Source organism: Balaenoptera musculus, chromosome 1 (genome assembly GCF_009873245.2).
Source record: "Balaenoptera musculus isolate JJ_BM4_2016_0621 chromosome 1, mBalMus1.pri.v3, whole genome shotgun sequence".
Lineage (NCBI taxonomy): Eukaryota > Metazoa > Chordata > Mammalia > Artiodactyla > Balaenopteridae > Balaenoptera > Balaenoptera musculus.
In genome coordinates, this window is record NC_045785.1 from 9006738 (window position 1) to 9026422 (window position 19685).

General features: G+C 52.7%; 2 protein-coding genes across 15 annotated transcripts in view; one reads left to right on the forward strand and one right to left on the reverse strand.

The window, feature by feature from the left end:
* Window positions 1-421: 421 nt before the first annotated feature.
* MTHFR (methylenetetrahydrofolate reductase) lies at window positions 422-13751 on the reverse strand. Of its 8 annotated transcripts, none has more exons than XM_036872406.1 (13): window positions 13713-13727; window positions 12705-12818; window positions 11087-11332; window positions 9687-9925; window positions 8715-8825; window positions 5765-5958; window positions 4795-5045; window positions 4372-4506; window positions 4017-4197; window positions 3592-3774; window positions 2659-2760; window positions 1687-1806; window positions 422-1301 (listed from the first exon to the last, which is right to left on the reverse strand). In XM_036872406.1, exons 3-13 carry the CDS (start codon window positions 11317-11319, stop codon window positions 1083-1085), a joined length of 1968 nt encoding a protein of 655 aa, XP_036728301.1. In that variant the 5' UTR covers window positions 11320-11332; window positions 12705-12818; window positions 13713-13727; the 3' UTR covers window positions 422-1082. The 8 variants fall into 8 exon arrangements, with proteins under 8 accessions (XP_036728301.1, XP_036728377.1, XP_036728172.1 ...); XM_036872482.1 differs by lacking the exon at window positions 13713-13727 and adding an exon at window positions 13254-13696 and having other exon boundaries at window positions 11087-11329; XM_036872277.1 differs by lacking the exon at window positions 13713-13727 and adding an exon at window positions 13254-13696.
* A 149-nt stretch (window positions 13752-13900) lies between these two features.
* CLCN6 (chloride voltage-gated channel 6) overlaps window positions 13901-19685 on the forward strand; it is a 28525-nt gene continuing 22740 nt past the window's right edge. For all 7 annotated transcript variants that reach the window (XR_005022197.1, XR_005022218.1, XM_036871753.1 and 4 more), the window contains exons 1-2: window positions 13901-14183; window positions 14973-15032. Coding sequence is in view for 5 of the 7 variants with exons in the window: in XM_036871753.1 (XP_036727648.1) it covers window positions 14097-14183; window positions 14973-15032 (147 nt within the window). In the remaining 2 variants the exon portion in view is untranslated. The remainder of the gene's footprint in view (window positions 14184-14972; window positions 15033-19685) is intronic.

Below are 19685 nucleotides of genomic sequence, written 5' to 3' on the forward strand. Positions count from 1 at the left end.
GAAGGACAATGAAACGCCCTCCTTAGCCCCAGCTGCTTCTCTCAGTCTCTTCTAAAGGCTGCCCCCTGCCCCACCCAGCCAGCCCCTCTGACCTGCTTCCTCTGCCGTCAGGCTGCCCTGTGGACGACCGGCCCCCTCTCCTTGCCCTGAGCGGTGAAGACCCGCAATGTGCACGTGTCAGTCACAGCCCCTGGGTAGTGCGGCTTGAGGGCTGAGGCCTGGGCAGCACTGCCAGACAGACAGCTTCCGGGACAGGGTGCACGGAGGGGAGGGAGCAGCGGGCAGGAGGAGGTCCTGCCCGGAAAATAAGCCAGGAGGAAGTCAGTCCTGCTCGGGCCAACCTCATCTTCACCCTCGATGGTAACAGGCAGGGTATCCCTTCACCCCTCAGAGCCAGGGGAGAAAAGGTAAGGCCAAGGGCTCCACCACGCACAAAGGTTCAGACACCTTTAACCCTTCAGAGGTACTTTCTCTCTCGAGCCACGGGAACAGAGACAACTGTTTCAAAAAGCAGCGCTGTAGAAAAGGGAGAAACAGCTGAGCTCTCGGCTAGGAGGCGAAAACTATTAGGTTTCACTCCTAGGTCCGTCCAGGGGCCAGTGCCTGGCAGGGCAGTGGTCCGCCCCTTCATTCCCGAGCGGGTCGTGCCTGGCTGCCAGCGCCTTGGAGGTGGAAGCCTGCAGCGCCTTGACCTTGCCATGTCTCCTCTGCAATCCCACAGAGCCCACTGCCATGTTCGCTTTGCTTGTCCTCCATAGGCCTCAAAAGCAAGGTCACTGGCAGTCCCAGGCTGGCTCCTAAACCCTTCTCAGGGAGGTTGCGTTCTGCCCACGTGCTCCTCGGGGGGGTGGGGCTACTTCCCACCGGAGCACAGACGCTCAGCCCAGCAGGGAACACCTGGCTCCCGTGTGGGGCGGACTCCGGTCCAGCCAGAGCCTGGAACCCTCACACCAGGCTAGCTGCCGTTGTCGTGTTAGGGGGTGGGGGGACGTGAAGGAGAACAGGGGTCTCCCAGAGAACCAGGACGGAGAGGAGGAAGGCGGGACACAGTGGCCTCAAGCTAAGGGTGTCAGGGCTCAGGCTCACGGCGCCTCCGTCTCGCTCTTGTTCTGGGGGGGCCTGTTGAGAAGCTCAAACGTGTCTTCCACCACCTGCCACAGGCAGCTGTCCAGCGGGAACTCGTTGTCCACCAGGTTGACCAGGAAGTAGTTGTCGTGGATGTACTGGATGATCATGCGGGACGGGGACTCCTCCTCATACAGCTTGCCCCACTGCTCGATCCACAGGGCGAAGGCCTCGTCCTGCACGCACGCACAGGCGCGCACGCGCAGACACACACGGAGACACCGGCACACACACAGACAGAAAGACACAGGTCCATACGCGGTCCCACGTACAGACATACAGACACACACTCAGACACGCCGGCCAGGTTAACAGGGCTGCCCTAGGGCCAGGGCTCCACACTCAGCACCCCAAGGGCCTCTGCTGCTGCCCAACAAGACGTTTCCGAGAACAGAACCTGGCCCACTGCCAGTGCCACCCCCGCTCCCCAGCCCAGAAGTAAACACCATGCGTCAGAGTCAGGGCGCTGCCAGCCCTGGCGGTGCAGCCTCCAGCCACCCCGTCTGCCCGCCCAAGGCTCTGGAGGTGGCAGGGCAGGCCTGCTCCCGGGTCCCCCCTTACCTTCCAGAACATGAAGCTGACCGGGTCCACCACTGTGGGCTGGATGATCTCTCGCCCAGGGAAGATGCCCCACGTGACGGCGTTGGGCTGCAGCTCGGGGGCGTTGGTGATGTTGTCACCCTGGGGGGGGGAGGGGGGCGCGGTGGGTAGGGGCAGACTTGGGGTGCAGACAGCTCCAGCCCTCTCCCCGGGGGTGTGCTCTGCCCCTCCTCCCACCGTCACCACCCCACCCCCGCCCCGGCTCTGCAGCTCTGTGACGGGCCACAAGCCTGAAACCCAGACGTCATCCTGGGCTTCTCCTTCCTCCTCCTACGTACCCAGTGGTGCTCTCACTTCCTCTCGTGTCTAGCCTCGTGTCTAGCCTGGCCAGGCCTCTCTTTGCTACTCAGACCACCAGGGCTGCTGACTCTAGTCTCCCCTGGCCCTGTTAGCCACACAGCTGTCCCCTGGGACCTGCCCAAAATAAGACATGGCGCCAAGGCTCCCTCTTGCCTATACGGGAAAACCCAAATTCCAAGCAGGACAATTGAGACCGCTGAGGACCAGGCCCCGGCTTAACGCTTCAGCCTCACTCTGACCCCATTTGGCAGTGATGCCTTTGCACGCCCTCTGCCCTTTCCCTGGGATGCCCTTTTACTCCTCATCCTTAAAGATTCAGGCCACACAGGAACTCTGCAAACACCTCCCCTGATCTCTCAAGCTGGACATCCCTCCCTTGGATCCCCAGCTTCTTCCTATGCTGAACTTTACTGTTATAAAGTGCAACTGCTTACACCCATTCATAATTATTCACTGATGGCCTCCCTCGCTAGGCTGGGAGCTCTCGGAGGGCAGGGACCTGGCTCTGTCTGCATATCCATCTGGCATGATGCGTGGCCCCGCTGGGGCGCTCCATGACTGCTGAATGGTGGAGTAAACGTGGTGCCCTCACCCCGGCCCTGCTGAGCGCCCTTTGACCCAGGGCCGGCCCACCTTCACATCCACGATGTGGTAATTCACCCGGAGCTCGTACTTCTTCAGCACCTGCAAAAGCGCCTCCACTGTCTCTCGGGAAGTGAAGAACTCTAAGTAGGCCTGCGGGAGGGAGACAGGTGCCATCACGTAACCCCCAGTCCTTGCTGGATGCCTTCGCTGGGCGCTGCTGAGTGGGCCATGTGCTATGAAACACCAGACGCCTGCCCTCCTGACCGTCCCAGGGAGGCATCCACGAGGACACTTGTAGCAGAACACTTAAGGCGTCGGGACTAGCGGTGGCCACTAGTTGGGAGTTGAACCCATAAGCAAATGGAGGGGAGCAGGTACGTGAGGTTTCTCAGTCTGGACAGGTCTGAGGGACGTCTGCCAACCCTTCGTCCAGCTGGGGAAGGTACCATGGAGAAGTCGCTCCAGAAGCTGTACAGGGGGCCCAGTTTGGCAAGTAAGGCAAGAGAAGCCTGACACACCCCATCCCCCTATCTGCTGGGTGGAGGGCTTCTCCAGCACCACCTGGCCACCAGGGATTAAGCTGGGCTTACTTAAATTCACTTCCCAGAGCCCTCAGGCTTTAGCTTAGAATGTAATTTTAACTCCAGCAGCCCCAGGAGAAAGGGGTCCACAAGGAACAGTAATAATAGCTCCCAGTTAGGGGATGCTTCCCACGTGCTAAGCACTTTATGTGCTTTGCCATGTTTCATCCCCAGAACACGACGTGACATATCCCCATTTTACAGAAGGGAAAGCTGAGGCCCAGAGTGGTCAAGCGACCAGCCTACCCAGGTCTGTCCGACTCCGAGCCTGAGCTCGCATCCACTCTGATCCCCGGCCGCTCAGAACAAACAGCCCCCGAGACGAAGGCCTCTGTCCCCAGCCCCGGGGAACCCCTGCAGGCAGGTCAAGCGGGGGTAGCCCCGTGCGTCCCTGCCACACCTTCTGGAAGACATAGCCCCCGCCGGGGCCCCAGCCCACGACGGGGTCGGAGGACGGCTTCCCGTTGATGCTGGGCTGGGAGTTGATGGTGAGGATGCCCCGCCGGTTCACTCGCAGCAGCTCCTCCTTCATCAGGCTGGTCTCGGCCGCCAGGGGCTCATCGTTCCAGGGCAGGCAAGTCACCTGGGGAGGGTAAGCCGGGCTGGGTCCCTCCCGGTCACGGTCCCCATCAGAGGCCCAGCCTGTCTCTGCTTCCGTAAGCCCCTTCCAGGCACCCCACGTGGGGACCCCCCAACTCACCTTCTCCCTTTGCTGAGGTGCCACCTCCAGGCACAGCAATGAGGCTCAGGGCGGGGCAGTCACGCCCGCGCCTGGCCCATGGGGCGAGGGGAGAGACCCAGGGATCCCATCCCAGCAGCACTCACCTTATAGCCGTTCTGGTTGGGCTCTCCTGAGAGGTAGTGGGCAAAGACTTCAAAGACACTTTCTTCACTGGTCAGCTCCTCCCCCCACATCTTCAGCAGCTCTTCCTTTGGGGACTTGCTCTTCAGGTAGAAGAGGTAGTAGTCCTTCAGCTCCCCAAAGGCCGGAGAGGAGGAGTTGCCCCTGGCGGAGGAGGTGCCCGGAGGTCAAGGCACACCCCTGACCTTGGGCTCCAGACAGGAGCATCCACCTGCCCCGGGGCGGGGTGTGGGGGGCATTCCTGTGAGTCCTGTCCCGAGGGCTCCACCGTGATGGGTCTCCCTCCTCCCAAGAAACGGTTCATTTGCAATGGCTCACCAGCGGCCGTTGGGGAACTCATCCCACTCCTGGGTGCGATAAATGTAACTCTTTGGTCTGGAGGCCCAGAAGATGGGACGGACATCTTCCTCCCGGCGCTTGGGGTGGGCACTGATGGCCCAGGGCAGGGGACGTCTGGGTAAGAATGGAGACAGAAAGGGTCGGGGCTTGGCCAGAGGGAGAGGGCACCACTGAACCTGGGTTCTTCCATCTTGACTCGTAAACGTCAAGCCGGATGGCATTCCCGCTGAGACTGGAGCCCTAAGGGTGCCACTAGCCACGGCACAGACATCCCTCTGTGCCCCCGTGGCAGCCAGCACTGCCAGCTAGGGCGCACGCATTCTGTGACTTCTCTCTGATCTCCCTGCCCACCCGACTCTCCTCTGTGGCTCCAGGGCCTGAATTCGGGGCCACTGGCCTCACCTGGGGTCCTCGATCCACATGCCCAGGCGCTTCAGCACCTCTGTGGTGGCCATCTCGCGGTTGAGGGTGTAGAAGTGCAGGCCCGGCACCAAGCCGCTTGCCAGAAGCTCCTGGCACAGGCTCAGCGCCTGCTCGATGCCGTAGTTGCGGATGGCAGCGTCGTTGTCTTTGATTGGCTCGATCACGTCCTTGATCTGCTGCGGCACCTCCAGCCTGGACAGCTTTACAAGCTGCCGGAGGGAGTGGTAGCCCTGCCCAAGACACAGGGGGCTGCGGGTCCCATCTCCCTGCCCGTCTCTCACCCCAAATACTTATCCCCCCACCAGGCCTCCTGGCTCTGCAGTGTGACACAGACTGACCCAGGAAAGTCAGACCGTATTGTACCAGCACTTTTTGTACTCTGCAAGGTACAGCAGCTGCCCACAGCATTGTTGCCATTGGTCTGAGCCGGCTCTTTGGCCCCTAGATGTATCTATTGATAAATGGTGGTCATCTAAGCCAGTGGTTCCCAAGCCTGACCAATCACCAGAATCGCCTGCCAAACTTCAGAAATGTACAAATTCCCAGGTCCCACCTCAGATCTATTAAATCAGAACTTCTAGGCATGGGATCTGGAAATCCATGTTTTAAAAGAGCTTATTAAATGATTCTGGTGACAGCCAAGTTTGGGAAACACTGATTTAACCCAAATTTATAATGAGAGTAATAATCCCTTTTAGTGACACTTATCAATAAGCCCCTCCAACAGTTACTGTTGCTATTTTGGGGAGACATAAGAGGTAGTCAAAAGAGGGTGGCAAGACAACATTTTGCAAGGACTGAGCACCTGTCTGACGAAAACCTAATGAGCATCAAAGAAGAACTTTGGCCTGAACTCGGCACTTCAGGTTCACTTTGGCCTGAACCAAGGACCTGGCCTGTGCTAGGCCGGGGGGTGGCGGGAGTCCATGAGCCCTCCGGGGACCCTCACCTGAATAGGGAAGATTCCGGGGAGGATGGGGCAAGTAATGCCTATCTCGGAGCAAGCCTTAACAAAGCGGAAGAAAGTGTCGGCCTCAAAGAAAAGCTGGGTGATGATGAAGTCGGCTCCCGCTGCCACCTTCTCCTTCAGGTGCTTCAGGTCAGCCTCAAAGCTCTCTGAGTCGGGGTGGCCTTTGGGGTAACCTGCCAATAGGGATGACAGAAGGGAGAGACTGGCTCCACCTGCTCAAGGTGAGTGACGAAGCAACCGGAGAGCTGGGAACGGAGAGCTCCGGATCCATACCTTCCAACCCCACAGCACGGACAGGCTGAAGCGGTGATGGCTGGGCTCATCTGATGCGCCCCTCACCCTGGAGGTGACCCTCGGTGAACGCTGCCTTAGAGCCGCCCTCCCAAGAGTGGGGGTGGATTGCCCCCAAACACCCGCACTGTCCTGCAATCAGCCAGGCCAATCCGGCCTGCACTTTGTGGCCACAGAAGAGAGGAAATGCTACATTCACACTGGCCGGGCAGCCTTGGGGTAATGGGCTTGACTCTAGGTACTGGATTAAAACAGTGCTTGTAATTTCATATTAAAATAACTCCGGGGTCCCAGACAGTGCAAAGTCAGAAACCACGTTACACAAGGAATAAGTGAAGAGAGTAGAGATGTTGTGCTTGAAGAAAAGAATGCAGAAAATATGGTAACTATTTCTAGACGCCCACAAGTCTGTCACTGGGAAAAAGGAGTCACCTTAGTCGAGTTCCTCATTCATCATATTCTGTGCTGCTTCTGATGGCAGAACTAGGATCAGTTTCAGAGAGCTGCCCGACAATGGAACGAGCAACCCCACAAAGGAATGAACTCCCAGTGTGTGAGAACGATGCGGCAGGGCGATGACCCCGTGCCGGGGATGCCGAAGATGGGATTCCGGGGGTGCCTGGGAGGTGGGGCCAGACGTCCCCTAGGTTCCTGACTAGCTCAGGGAACGGCGCACTCCCTTCCCTAAACGACTGAACTTACTAGTGGCTCGGCCTGCACAGGCCTTAATGAGCTACAAGCAGAGTGCCGGCTTCCTCAGCCCGAGGCCAGGGCAGGACCCCGAGCCAGGAAGGGGCAAACCTGAACCCACCCTGTTGGGTAGCCAGGCTGCTTTGCTGTGATAAGGCAGTTTTGTTCTTAAGAAACCCTGAGTCATCAAAGATGGATATAAAAACTACTACTTTCGGGGATGGGCGTGGGAGGATTAAACACTAGCGCTTTATACTTTCAATAACAAGGCTATTTTTCCAGCAGAAATTTCAGAAACAGAGGTTTTAATAGCTGAAACTCTACAAAACCTCAACAGCACCCAACAAATCCAGCAATTGCTTACATCTGGATTTTGCTCAGTTTTACTATATTCTTGTTCTGTCGTGGCCAGCTGGGTGCCTTGTAATCCACCGGTCCTCTTTTTCATCCACTTTACCATAAGCAAAGCACCAAACCGCTCACAGCTCTGCTGGTTTCCCCTCGTGACCGTCTAATGCCCACCACACGTGGGCACATTCCCCAATCAACCGACTGTCTCGTGGCCGCACGACCAACGACACTTGAATTCCTACCTCCTCATCGGGGCCTCCTAGACTCATCCACCTCAATGCCCTCTTCTCAACACAAAGAACAGCAGACATGTACGTGGGGGCCTGGGGGCGCAGCCCAAAGTCCCCACAACAAGTAATTTCCTTGAGGCCACGTGGCTTGTATTTTTAAATTCAGATCACTTTGATTTGCTGCTCCATAACGTAGCCATGTTCATTCTAATAAGAATGATATGATTTTCCCCAAAATATTTGAGAAAAATTGTCATGCCAAGGTGATGCGTCAAATTAATCCCCGGACTTCCTGTGTCCCTGGCACACACTGCCTCACCACACCCAAGCCCCCGTTTGAGAAGCTGAAGGCCCAGACCCCATGAGTCAGGGCAAAAGGGAAGGCCATGCCATCTGTTTCTAGCAGGTGAACCTTGCCTCCGGCTGTAGCTAAAGAAACTAGAGTTGAGCCGATGCAGTTCTCTCTCCTGAGGATTTGGAACTGATGCTGAGACCTGTCAATCAGTCTGGGAGAGTCAGGAGCAGGCGGCGGGTCACATGTGTACCGTACATATCAGAGACAGAAACAGCGTACATATCAGGTCTACTGGATGAAGCATGAAGCAGCGGGGGGTGCAGAGAGAATGAGGGAGGGCCTTGGATTCTGCCTGCCTCCTGGTTCCAGCGCTTAATGAGGTCTGATGCCATTTCCTGACCTTGTTCTGAGATTCCCTGCCCCCGGAACCTTAATAAATATACCTCTTTTGTTTAAAGAAGAATAGGGCTGGGAAGCAGGCTAAGAGCAAGAAAAGGCAGAGGAAGGGACGTCCCTGGTGGTCCAGTGGTAAAGAATCCGGGTGCCTTGCAATGCCTAAGATCCCACGTGCCGCGGGGCAACTAAGCCCACGCGCCACAACTACTGAGCTCGCACGCCTCAACTAGAGCCCGCGTGCCGCAAACTACAGAGCCCACGCGCCACAGCTACAGAGCCCACGCGCCCTGGAGCCTGTGCGCCACAACTAGAGAGAGAAAACCCGCAAGCCACTGCTAGAGAGAAGCCCGCACACCACAATGAAGAGCCCGCGTGCCGCAACGAAGACCGGACGCAGCCTAAAATAAGAAAGAAAAGAAAAAGAAATAAATAATAAAAAGAAAAGGCAGAGGAACGAAAACTTAAGGGGTGGTGGCACGCCTGGGTGGACAGCGGATGACAGAATGATGAGAGGGCAGACGCTCTTTGATTCACCCCTGCACCTCCGTCACCCGGAGCGGGCAGGCCGGCGGTGCGCTGAGCTAGCGGGTCCTGACCTGAACGCCGAGGAGGCTCTCTGTGCCTCTCCTTCCTTCCCCTCTCCGGCCCCACCCACTGGGATACCCCAGCCTCTCACCTGCCACACAGACATCGAAGTAGTCACCAAACTCGCTTCGGATGTGCTTCACCAAGTCTACGGCATAGCTGAAGCCTCCTTCCTCCTCTTCCCACTGGTCACCTACAGGGTCTGCAGGGTTGGAGGTCACAGAGCTGGGTCTCACCCAACCTCCAGGTAGCCTCTCTGTTCCTTCTCCCCCCACACCCAGGACCATGAGCACCTCGAAGGCAGAGCCTTCATATTACTCAAGTTGGGGTCTCCGCTTTCTAGCGTAGCACTTGGTAAACAGCGGGAGGGAAGACAGCAGCCAACCCATCAAACAGTCACTGAGCACCGACTCCGAGGGCCCTGTGCTGGCAGCAGCAGACAGGGAGCAGCTGCAGCTCTGCGTTCAGCCTGGAGCATCGGAGATCCCTTCCCTACTCACACCTGGGTGTGTCCACGCACCCTCACCCAAGCCCACTGCTCGTTCGCCCACCCCCTTGGAACCCTCGCCTCCCGGGAGAATCTTCCAGTCATCTCAAGTGAGAGGCGGTCTCTGGGGTGGGGAGCATGAGGTCACAAGTGCCCACCCATCAGGCTCCCACTTCCCACACTTGTGTGGCCCAGTGATGGTGCGTGCCAGAGGCATAACCAGCTATTCTCACTCCTAGGACACATGCCAGAGCTGAACTCTTCGACTGGGCCAAAAGCCAGGTGCAGCCAGGGATTGATTAATTGATTAATTGATTGTGTACGTCGGGACAGAGGGTTATCAGGCACCGGCCGCAGGCCCAACTGAACTCCTACTGCGAGGTCAAGAGGTCAAGGAGTGGCTCCATCTGTGTGTTGCCCATGGTCCTCCTGACCCACACTGCCTATTGATGCTACTGGCAGGGACGGTACCCTGAGTGTACTCAGTGTGGGACCTGGAGAAAAGGAAAGGACCGTTCCAGGGACAGAAGTCTTCAGGAAAGCAAGACCCCAGAGAGCAGAGTGCTGGCTCCACACCTCCCCTCAGCGCCAGGATGTTCTTCAGGCCCAGACGCTTGGCCTTGTGCAGGTGGCCCGTGATCTCTTCCCGGCTCTGATGGCAGCAGGTCATGTGCAGGATGGTCTCCAGGCCACAGTAGTTCACGGCGGTGCTGGCGATCACCATGGACGAAGTCTCCTTGTCTGAGCCAGGGTCCCCTGCTGGATGCCAGGTCACATCTATGAAGAGGGGACCACCTGCCCCCATCCGGTCAAACCTGTAGGGAATTTCTCTCTGAAGACGGGCTCTTGGGGGTACACCGCCCTTCACCACCTTCCCATGGGGTCTGGGAGTTAGAGAAGCATCACGTGCAGGCTGGAATCAGACCGACCTGCATTCATATCCTGGCTTTGCTACTCACTAGCTGTGTGATCTTGGGAGAATGACTTGATCTCTCTGAGCCTCAGTTTCCTGATTTCTATAATGTGGCAGAGGACGGTGCCTACTTCATAATAATACTCTGAGGATATCATGACAGATGGCTCCACAGCTCTTAAAACAGCGCTGGGTACACGGCAAACACGCAATCAATGTGCTATCGTTACGATTGCTCTTACTGTGGAGATAATATATAATGACGATAAAACCAGTCTGTGTGAGAGCAGCCCTCTGGACTTTTCGAAGTGCTTTGCACATTAATTGTCTCCGGTGAGTTAAGACATTTCAATGGTCAAGGGTTCGGGGAACCCTCAGAGTGGCAAGCAGGGCCTCATTCTAGGGACAAAGAGGGTCAGCAGACACAAGTTTCTTTCCTGCCGCCCCCCAGTTCCGGCGCAGCAGCCAAGAGTCCTGCAGAGCACGGCCACATTTCCATAACTAGAATCAAGAGCTATACGTGTGCACATGCGCTGTGTTACAAGCTATAACGTGGTGCATTGAAACATCTTTGTGCCTTCAAACGTCACAACCTTGGGAGTGACACATAAGAAGTGCAAGTGATAAAAAGCATAAACTTTAAAAAAGGAACTGCGATTCATCAAGTGCTAACATGATCCAGTTGGCATTTCTAGATTTCAAGATGCATAATCCAAATTCCTAACTTGCTGAAAATGTTTTTCAGCCAAGCCGCCGTTTTGTAACTTCCTAAACTCTCCTCACGATCCAGCCCCAAGTTCCGCCAAAGAATTTCGTCTGAGGGAATCAACATTTTTAGCACATGGAAGAGTGTGTCTAAACATTCCAGGTGCTTGGAGGGACTTTTACAGACAACAGAAGCTGCGTATCAAAGGATCTACCCTGGCTTTGCTTTTTTCCAGCCCCTGTGGCTGCCTTTTCCTGCTGGGTCAAAGTGCAGCCCAGCCTCAGGGCGGACAGCTCATCTTTTCCCCCTGCCCCCATCCCCCAGTCTGGCCCTACTCCTCATCTTGCGTTGACTCACCTTGAGATGAGATTGACAGCTCCCTCAGCAGTTCGAGGAGGGAAGAATTCTAGGGAGAACCACTTGTCACCAGATTCCATCCTCCGCTTCATCTTCTCCCTGAGCCTCTCGTGTCGTTCCGGGTCCAGCACCGGTGTGGAACACCTTGAACTATCCTTGGAGCTCTCGCTGCCACTGCTGCTGCCCTCCCAGCGGGGGCTGGGGCCGCCATGCCCTCTGGGTTCGTTCACCATGGCCGAGCTCCTGCTGCACGGGGTGAGGCAGGGGGCGTGAGACGGCAGGCAGGCAGCCGAGCCCCAGCAAGGCAGGGTCAAGCGAGAGATGCTGCATTTCCACGCAGGAGGAAGGCCGGTGAGGGTACGGGTGACAACGCGCCCACCCGGTGGCTCCACACGCCAGTTACGACTGTCTGCGCTGCCTCGCTCCAAGCTTTGCCCTCCGCTGCTGCCTGATTCCGCATATGACAGCCCCCACCCAGCACAGAAACATGCTCCTGCAGCCCGTGGATCCTCCGTGACCGCTACCTGATGGAGGGTGGCACTGAGAGCCTCGCGCTGCCGGCCTCCCAGGCCCGCATTCCCAGGGAGGGGCAGCAGTGCCCCGCCGGGAGGACCTTGGGTTTTGGACGGTCCATCTCTGCCAGTGTAAACTCAGACCCCAGACCACTGGGGAAGAAATGGAGGAACCTTCCCCAGCGGGTGTGTCCGACTGGGCGGAGCTGTGACAAAGGAAGAGCTGAGAGCAGTAGCCGGGGCCGGCGCGAAGGGGCGGGGGCAAGGCTTCCCGGGCGAGAGGGAGGGCTGAGGCTCTAGCGGCCGAAGGCGGATGGAAGGAGGGGGACGTGGGACTGCAGACTGCAGGGTTCGGGTGTGATGAGGCCAACAGATGTTCAGGGTGACTGGATCACATGCCAAGGAAAGCACGGCTCAGCCATGGAAACATCTCCTGTTACTTGGAACAGTTTGTATGCATGCAGGCTGGAAGGGGTGAGGGCTTGACAAAGCAGCCTGATTTCTCCCGAGTTTGTGCTTCTCTGAAAAGACCATGTCATGGGTTAGAACATGACATTGGCTGGGTTCCAAAAATAGCCAGACCCAAATTCAATATGGGCATGAATTTATGTCCAACTCAGAACAAAGGTTGAACAGTCTGTGCCTGCCTTCCAGGCTGTTCTCCTTACACACACCAGTGAAGTCAGTTCAAGTGATTACGGCAACTGCAAAGCCACCACGGTTGAAGCCCTGAACCATGGCAACCACAGGCTGGCTGACAAGAGGGCACAGCGCCGTTGGGCAGTTTGGTGGGGAAAGTAAGACAAAAACTAAAACAAAACACTACTCTTGCACAGCAAGATGCAAACACACAGTCGTGAAAATCCAGGGTTTGGTGACCTGGAGCATTAGAGGAGCAACCAGGCCAAGTTCACGTCTTTCAGGGAATGTCCACGGCTAAGCCCGTGTTCTTAACCATTTTGGGGGTCCTAGACGCTTGAGAAACTGACGAGATCCAATGCTCCTCTCCCCTAAAACACACACAAGTGCACGTAACACACCTGGTACACCCAACGTCAAGCAGTTGAGACCAGACCACCCCCAGGGATGCCCATTTTGATTCTGACCTAAAATTCCAGTTTCTCTGTGGGGATGAACGTCAGGAGTAAGAAAGGGGAGAGTGTCAAGATCAGCCTAGTCTGGTCTTTCTTCCGAACTCCAGAGAGTGCCTCATTAATTGTCTGCTGGAACAAAACCAAGAGGGGAGAGGAGGCTGAACCACCCACAAACTATCTGCTCTTTCATTTGTTCATTAAGACTTACTGCATTCCTAGTATGTGCCAGGCACTAGCCTTCTTCCAACATTTTTCACGTGCTACCACTTAACCCATTTTAAGCTAGGATCCCATAGCACCCTGGGTTGCAACTGTGGGTTCACATATTTGTCTCCCCTCCCTCTTCCCAGCTCCCTGAGACCAGGGCCGGGTATTCTGCCTATGGTATCCCCGTGCTGGCACCCGGTAACAGCCAGCACTCACTGAGCGCCGACGGGCCAGGCGCTGTCACCCCGTCCTCAAAGCAACCCTCTGCCATTTGATGAGCACTTAATCGGTGCCAGGCACCGAGCAGTGGGGGCATACGGAGCCCACCACTCCCAGAGGGGTCCCGGTGGGCACCTGTGAGCCGCCCGATGCAGTGGGCGTCGGGGACAGCAGTGCCAGCGGCCCACGGCTCTTCTCCAGGTGCTCGGCAGGGAGCCGGAGAGATGCCTCTGGCGCGGGGGGCTCGAGGGCCGCGAATCTAGTCACCGGGTCACTAGGTCACGGGCGGGGGCGGAAGCGAAGGCCCAAGTCCACCTCCAGCTCAGGACCGCCTCAGCCCTGCGGTCCTTCAGTCCAGGCCGGCGGCCGAAAGTGAGTCTCCGCTTCAGGGTTGAGGATCGCGGGGGTGGCAGCCAGGGGGGGCTACTCTAGTCCCACCGAGGGCATGTGCGCAGAGGGGGCGGGCCGACAGACCGCCACCGCTCCCCGCCCTCCGTCCAGAGCCCGCCCCCGGGTGGGTGGCCCCCAAGGCCCCCAAGGCCCCCAAGGCCCTGGTCTCCCTCTCCGGCGACAACAAGCCTCGCTGCCACTCACCCTCTGGTCGCTGATGACTCAAAGCGCGCGCCCGTCGCAGCTGCGTGGCCCATAAGGAGGCGCGAGCAGAGGGGGCGCGGCTCCGGTGGGGGCGTGGCGCTGGTGTCAGGTTGCTTAGGAAGGCGGGGCCAGAGGGCGGAAACCACCCTTGCGGACGCCCGGAAGCCCCGCCCCCAACATGGCGGCGCCCAGAAGTCTCGTTGGAAGGCGTCCCTCTACCGTCATGTGACGCGAGCCCTCGCCTCACCCGTCCGCAGCCACTCCCCGTCTTCTTCCCAAGCTCGAGAGGGCCACGTGACACCCCCGAGGCCAGTCACGTGAGGCGTGGATCCCGGGTGGGAGGGGGTTGGCGGAGGGGGTCCAGAGTGGCAGTAAAGGAGGAAGATGGCGGGGTGCAGAGGGTTCCTGTGCTGCTGCTGCAGGTGGTGCTGCTGCTGTGGTGAGCGTGAAACCCGCACCCCCGAGGAGCTGGTAAGAAGCGGGTGGAGCCGGGCTGGGGAAGGGGCGGTTGCTAAGGGACAGCGAGAGGCGTTGCCGGGGGTGGGGCCGGGCCGAGCTGGACCCGCAGGTGGCAGCGGGTGGGGCCTGGGGACCGCAGCCTGGGCTCTCGAAGCATCTGCCAGGCTTCACGTGCCCAAGTCTGGGGTCATTTCTCAGAACCCTCTCCCTGGAATCTGAGGGAGAACCCAGGCCAGCTCCAGTTAATCCCATCCTTATTTTTTTTATTTCCATCTGAAAGGAGTTTTGAATGAAACGAGTGTTTTCGGAGTGAGCCCCCTCGCTGGACTTTGTGCATATCATGCAGCTGGCTTAGTTTTTCCAGCCCTTTCTCACTCTATCCCTCACCCTTTCTGGGTCACTGATAATCCAGCTTCCCTCTGCAAAGCACCCTGGGAAAACTTGAGTTGTTGTGTCCCCAGAGTTGACAAGTCCCTCCTGATTTCAGACTCGGCATGCTATCAGACGGAACCTGAACTCTTTCCTCCTTAAACTGGCAAGTGACATCTTTGAAGTGTCCTGAAGATGAGAGGTTATTTGGAGAATGTATAAGTAGGAATGAAGCGCTCAGCTGATGACTGTAGATCCCCACCACATCACCCCCATCCCAAAAGGTTTTTTTTTTTTTAGGTCTTGTTCCCATTTGATGATAATGGCTCCAGATGATTTAGAAACTAGTAGCTGGTTTCAGTAAATACTTCTGCCTCTTTCCACTTTTAAAACCATTAAAAAGGTCTTCCTTCTCTGCATCTGTTTTTCTAGACCATCCTTGGAGAAACACAAGAGGAGGAGGATGAGATCCTTCCAAGGAAAGATTATGAGGTAAGATTCTTAGATGCTGTCTTGGGTAACATAAGTAGTGAGTGACCTGCTCACTTCAGAGCGAAGCATTAGGATTCCAACCAGAGATGCTCTTTGACCTTCTCTCCCAGGGAGTGAGTGGGTAAGATGTAACTTCTTTGTGGGAAGGGGCCTGTTCAAGAAGCCCTTTTCTCACCTCAGCCCCAAAGCAGGGTCTGGGTGTGTCTCCAGGCTTTCATAGATCTGTGGCACCTTAACCTGGATAGAGCATGTGTTTGCCATTAGACCGTTTGCTTTTTTACAACTTGTAGAGACCCAGAGTCAAAGCCACTGACAGTGTTTGCTCGTAACAGGTGTGGGCCAGGAGACCTTGCTTCTCTTCTAAGAGAACTGAGTTTTCAGATGATTGTTTCCTGCCCAAGCAGCTTCTCTCAGAATTATCAGTTCTTGGTTTTAGTTCTGGATTTCAAGCATGGGACTCTGAAAGTCTGTGGGGGGTGTGTGTGTGTGTGTGTGTGTGTGTAGTAAGGCCAGTGCTGCTGGAGTGCCTTTTATCATTTAATCAGTTTATGATGACATTTCTATGATTTTTGAAATGGCAAAAACAAGCCATAGTTGTGATAGAGGATTTGTAAATGATTTACAAAAAGAAGCTAGGGAAAAACCCGTAACACTGCTCGTTAAAAGATGATTATTCACTTTACTAAACGTCCTTTTCCATGTTTTTTTCTTAAGTAATAAAGTGAGACTCTACTAAATACATTATTTTAACATGTTTTCCCCTCCCAGTTGATAAGAATTTTTGTAGCAATAGATACTTTTCTATAATATCTTTCTAAATAGGGGAATAACATTTCATTGTGCCACAGTTTCTTTAATCTGACTTCTCTATATTATGAACTGCATCGTTGTGACCATCCTTTCTTGTTCATCCTTAATTGCTTCCTTAGGATCAATTCCAAGAAGTGGGCTTAGTCATGTCTATGTTTAATGCTTTAAAGAAAATGTCAGGTAGACTTAAAAAAATCAATATCCTAGAGCAATAACATACCCAGACTAATTTTCTTTCTAATATTTTATCTTACTCTGGCTGTAGAATTTAGTGTAACTATTATGATTTATAGCTTCGCATGGAATTTTTAAAAAACTTTTATTATAGAGAATTTCAAACAGACAAAAATAGGCAGAATAGTACATTGAAACCCCCTGTACTCATCACGCAGCTTCAACAGTCATTCAGCTCATGCCTAACCTTGTTTCATGTATGCTCCCATCCACTTCCCCCTTCCCGTATTATTTTGAAGGAAATTCTATACATCACATCATTTCACCCACAAGTAATTCAGTGCCTATCTCTAGTATATGATGTCTTTTTTTTAGCATAACCCAATACCATTTTCATACCTAAGAAGTTCATGATAATTCCTTGATATCAAATAACCAGTGTTCAGATTTTCCAGTTGTCTTATAAATGTCATATGTACTTTTTAATAGTTCGTTTGAATCAGGTTCCAAATGAGGTCCTCACCTTGCATTTGTGTGATATATCTTTTAAGTCAAGTAGGTTTAAGATGAAGTCAATTCCACCTTCATCTTTTTTTTTCCCCTTGCAATTGACTTAACAAAATAATTTTAGGAGTCTAGAACTTGCCAACTGTACCACAGTGGTATAGTGTAATGTGCTGCTCTGATGTGATCAATCAAAAAGCACTGTATCCACTGATGTATTGTCTCGTATTTCTTAAATATTTGTTTGCTTGTACATAGTTGAGAGACTTGCAGGAATTAGTATGAGACAGTCCATATTGTGCTGTCACCTTGCATTCCCTCATTGAGCCTGAGCCTGAGCCTGAGCCTGAGCCTGAGCCTGGTGATATCCTGACTGTTACTACGACTGACACTGTCTCAGCCTTCATCCTACTCCTGGGAGCTCACTACGGCATCTGTGCTCCATTGACCTACTGTTCCCCCGGCTCCTTCACTCCTTTCACTGTATTGCACTCATATTTGTAATGCATTTACTTTCAGCTGATATGCATATTTATGTAAATTTTATGGGCTAATGTTCTTTTGTGTGAGTCGTTAATATTTCTCAATTAACCATCTCTGCATATGAGCTTCTTGAGAGCATTTGCTATGTGTAAGAGCAAATTTAGCTAGGCACGTAATCAGAAAAGTCTGCCCAGATTTTATTTATGAGGGATCAACTAGAAAACCTTTCTTTTGAAGCTCTTTCTAAGATGTGTTCTTTCTTGCCTTAGAAAGAGTTCATTGCACATACTTGACTCTTTGATAAGTTGGGGGTCTTACAAGATGTTAGAGTCCCTGTTTTTTTTTTTTAAATTGAGGTTTTTTTTTTTTTTATTTTATAAATTTATTTATTTATTTATTTATTTTTGACTGTGTTGGGTCTTTGCTGCCACACCAAGGCTTTCTTCACTTACAGTGAGCGGGGGCTACTCTTTGCTGTGGTGCACGAGCTTCTCATTGCAGTGGCTTCTCTTGTTGTGGAACACAGGGTCTAGGCGTGTGGGCTTCAGTAGCTGTGGCATGCAGACTCAGTAGTTGTGGCTCATGGGCTCTAGAGCACAGGCTCAGTAGTTGTGGCGCACGGGCTCTAGAGCGCAAGCTCAGTAGCTGTGGCACATGGGCTTAGTTGCTCCACAGCATGTGGGAATCTTCCCGGACTAGGGCTTGAACCCATGTCCCTTGCATTGGCAGGCGGATTCTTAACCACTGCGCCACCAGGGAAGTCCGTAGAGTCCCTGTTTTGACATCTATTTTCATTATAGGTGGTTTGAATGATAACAACTCCCTATTTATGGGATGGGGCCATTACCAAACAGTATTGTTTTCATGCAGGGCCTGTAGTGCCTTTTTGAGTTAGAAAAAGGCACCCCTCAGAGCTGGGAGGACTTAGAATAAAAGGCCTCCCCCTCTGAGCCGTTGCAACGCCCCAGCTAAAGGCCCATTGAAGGCGCTTTTTGTGTGAGCCCTAAGCTGCCCTTCCTGAGTGAATTTGGCCTACATCTCAGTCCCCATATGCCCTCATGGCCAGATGGCATTTTTGCTCATAACCATGGGCAGCAGCCCTGCAGGCCACCTATACTAATTTTATTTTTAAGAAAGTTCTTAGTCCCCCAAACCAAAGAGCAACATATACAGCAGAAATAAAAAGGAAGTTAGTCATGGCAAAGGAGAAGTAACAATATCAGGTTTTAATAACAGATCATATAGTTCATTGGTACCTGTTTACCAAGTGTCCAACTTTCAGGTAATTTATTTAAAAAAAAAAAAAAAAAGATTGGTGTTCTGGTGTTGCAGTTGTTTCTAAATGTCCCTTTTAACCGCTTTACTGAGCTATAATTCACATGCTATACAACTTTCCCATTTAAAATGTACAATGCAGTGTTTTTTTAGTATATTCACAGAGTTGTGCAATCATCGAATCAATTTCAGAACATTTTCATCACCTGGAAAGAAACCATGCACCTGTTAGCAGTCACTGCCCATTCTTCTTGCCCCTGACCGTAGGCAACCACTAATCTACTTCCTATCTTTATACCTTTGCCTGTTCTGGACATCTACAAGCGTTTTCAATGTTCATGGAGCCATAGTGTTATTAGACAGAACCATCAAGCAAATAATTAATTGCCAGTGATTTTTATACATATTTGGTATGAAGGATAGTCATATTTTTCAACATGTTAATTTTCTTCTGTTTGTTCCTAGAATGTGCTGTCACTTAATTGATTTAAAAATATATACATGTGTGTATATATGCACACACACATATACACAAACATGTGTGTGTATACATACAGCTGACCCTGAACAACACAGGTTTAAACTGCTCAGGTCCACTTATATGCAGGTTATATGCAGTGCCTGTATTTTCATTTTACAGATATTTAAATTAACTAAGTGTGGGGAAAACTTTGTGTTCCATTAGAGATCACAATATGTGGAATCAAAAGAGCTAGTATCCAAACTGTTTCAGCTTCTTGCCCTTGGGTGAGTCATGTATCAGTTTCTTCATTTTTGAGGCAGAAATAGCAAAATTCGGATTTTCGACTGTGTGGGAAGTCGCTTCCCCTAACCCCTATGTTGTTCAAGGGTCTACTATATGTACGTATATGTGTAGAATATGTATGTGTATATATATATATATATAATCATTAAATACATATATATATTTAGTCATTCACGGATGGGTCTGGTTTCCCAGCAGAAGTATAGTTTACAGATTGGGTTTTTTTTGTTTTGTAATCAGGAAAACAATTTTGTTTCTAATATAAAAAGTACACCATGTTTGCTGGGAGAATTTTAAATCATATCCAGATGTGAATGCCTCCTAAAACACCAGAGATAACCACTGTTAACAGTTTTCCCAAATGTTTTGCATTGTATGCTGACATACAAATCTTAATTTTATTTAATCAAAATAGGATTATATTATACATTTTATTCTGCATCTGCCTTTATTTATTTATTTTGCATCTTGCCTTTTTTACTTAATTTTTGCACATTTTCCCCATCTGTCTTTGTAGACCTGTCAGAATTATTTTATGGCTATATAGTCTTCCGTATTTGGCTGGATGATAACTTATTTAATCAGTCGCCTGTTGTTACTCCAGGACCCTTTAAAAAAAGGAATTTGGACTTTGGGTAGTC

Coding starts and splice junctions, on each gene's coding strand:
- MTHFR (XM_036872223.1), bottom strand. CDS start 11,720: ATGGACCGTCCAAAACCCAAGGTCCTCCCGGCGGGGCACTGCTGCCCC. Junction 11,333..11,610: donor TCAGTGCCACCCTCCATCAG/GTAGCGGTCACG, acceptor CACCCCGTGCAG/CAGGAGCTCGGCCATGGTGA. Junction 2,761..3,591: donor GGGGCTATGTCTTCCAGAAG/GTGTGGCAGGGA, acceptor TCCCTCCCGCAG/GCCTACTTAGAGTTCTTCAC.